Raw genomic sequence first — 1,615 nt, forward strand, 5'->3', positions numbered from 1 at the left:
GTCCCATATCCACGGGACTCCAGAATCAGAAGCTCTCAGTCCCATATCCACGGGACTCAGAATCCTCTCAGTCCCATCCACGGGACTCAGAATCAGAAGCTCTCAGTCCCATATCCACGGGACTCAGAATCAAGCTCTCAGTCCCATATCCACGGGACTCAGAATCAGAAGCTCTCAGTCCATATCCACGGGACTCAGAATCAGAAGCTCTCAGTCCCATATCCACGGGACTCAGAATCAGAAGCTCTCAGTCCCATATCCACGGGACTCAGAATCAGAAGCTCTCAGTCCCATATCCACGGGACTCAGAATCAAAGCTCTCAGTCCCATATCCACTCAGGACTCAGAATCACCTGGACTCAGAATCAAAGCTCTCAGTCCCATATCCACGGGACAGTCCCAGTCCCATCCACGGGACTCAGAATCAAGCTCTCAGTCCCATATCCACGGGACTCAGAATCAGAAGCTCTCAGTCCATATCCACGGGACTCAGAATCAGAAGCTCTCAGTCCCATATCCATGGGACTCAGAATCAGAAGCTCTCAGTCCCATATCCACGGGACTCAGAATCAGAAGCTCTCAGTCCCATATCCACGGGACTCAGAATCAGAAGCTCTCAGTCCCATATCCACGGGACTCAGAATCAGAAGCTCTCAGTCCCATATCCACGGGACTCAGAATCAGAAGCTCTCAGTCCCATATCCACGGGACTCAGAATCAGATATCCACATTTCTCAGTCCCATATCCACGGGACTCTCAGTCCCATATCCACGGGACTCAGAATCAGAAGCTCTCAGTCCCATATCCACGGGACTCAGAATCAGAAGCTCTCAGTCCATATCCACGGGACTCAGAATCAGAAGCTCTCAGTCCCATATCCACGGGACTCAGAATCAGAAGCTCTCAGTCCATATCCACGGGACTCAGAATCAGAAGCTCTCAGTCCCATATCCACGGGACTCAGAATCAGAAGCTCTCAGTCCCATATCCACGGGACTCAGAATCAAGCTCTCAGTCCCATATCCACGGGACTCAGAATCAGATGCTCTCAGTCCCATATCCACGGGACTCAGAATCAGAAGCTCTCAGTCCCATATCCACGGGACTCAGAATCAGAAGCTCTCAGTCCCATATCCACGGGACTCAGAATCAAAGCTCTCAGTCCCATATCCACGGGACTCAGAATCAGAAGCTCTCAGTCCATATCCACGGGACTCAGAATCAGAAGCTCTCAGTCCCATATCCACGGGACTCAGAATCAGAAGCTCTCAGTCCCATATCCACGGGACTCAGAATCAGAAGCTCAGTCATTTTGACAAAAAGAATGAGAACACAAAAGGCTCAGGGTTAACCAAAAGGCAGGGCTTCACATCTCTAGTGTGATTCAGAACACCTTTACAGCAACTAAACAAAACAAATACCCCTGAAAATGACCAAAATTTGCAATAATAATTCTAAGTATAAAAGAATACGTCTTTCCTCAGATTAAGCGAAACTCCATAACTAATAAAGAGAGAAATGGGAGTGAATAAGAGAAAGAGCCGTTGCTTAATCCCAAAAGGACCCTGAATCGGTGTAAGCGACGGCTTATCAACTCGAAATGGGATTCCAGGA

The 1,615-nt window shown here is 48.7% G+C and overlaps 1 protein-coding gene across 1 annotated transcript in view; it reads left to right on the top strand.

Moving 5' to 3' along the window:
* LOC136850948 (serine-rich adhesin for platelets-like) overlaps window positions 1-1,384 on the top strand; it is a 1,818-nt gene extending 434 nt beyond the window's left edge. Inside the window, exon 1 of the mRNA XM_067124928.1 lies at window positions 1-1,384. This exon is cut by the window's left edge and continues 434 nt beyond it. Coding sequence (XP_066981029.1) covers window positions 1-1,384 — 1,384 coding nt within the window.
* The last annotated feature ends 231 nt before the right edge of the window (window positions 1,385-1,615 follow it).

This window comes from Macrobrachium rosenbergii, chromosome 23 (genome assembly GCF_040412425.1).
Source record: "Macrobrachium rosenbergii isolate ZJJX-2024 chromosome 23, ASM4041242v1, whole genome shotgun sequence".
NCBI lineage: Eukaryota > Metazoa > Arthropoda > Malacostraca > Decapoda > Palaemonidae > Macrobrachium > Macrobrachium rosenbergii.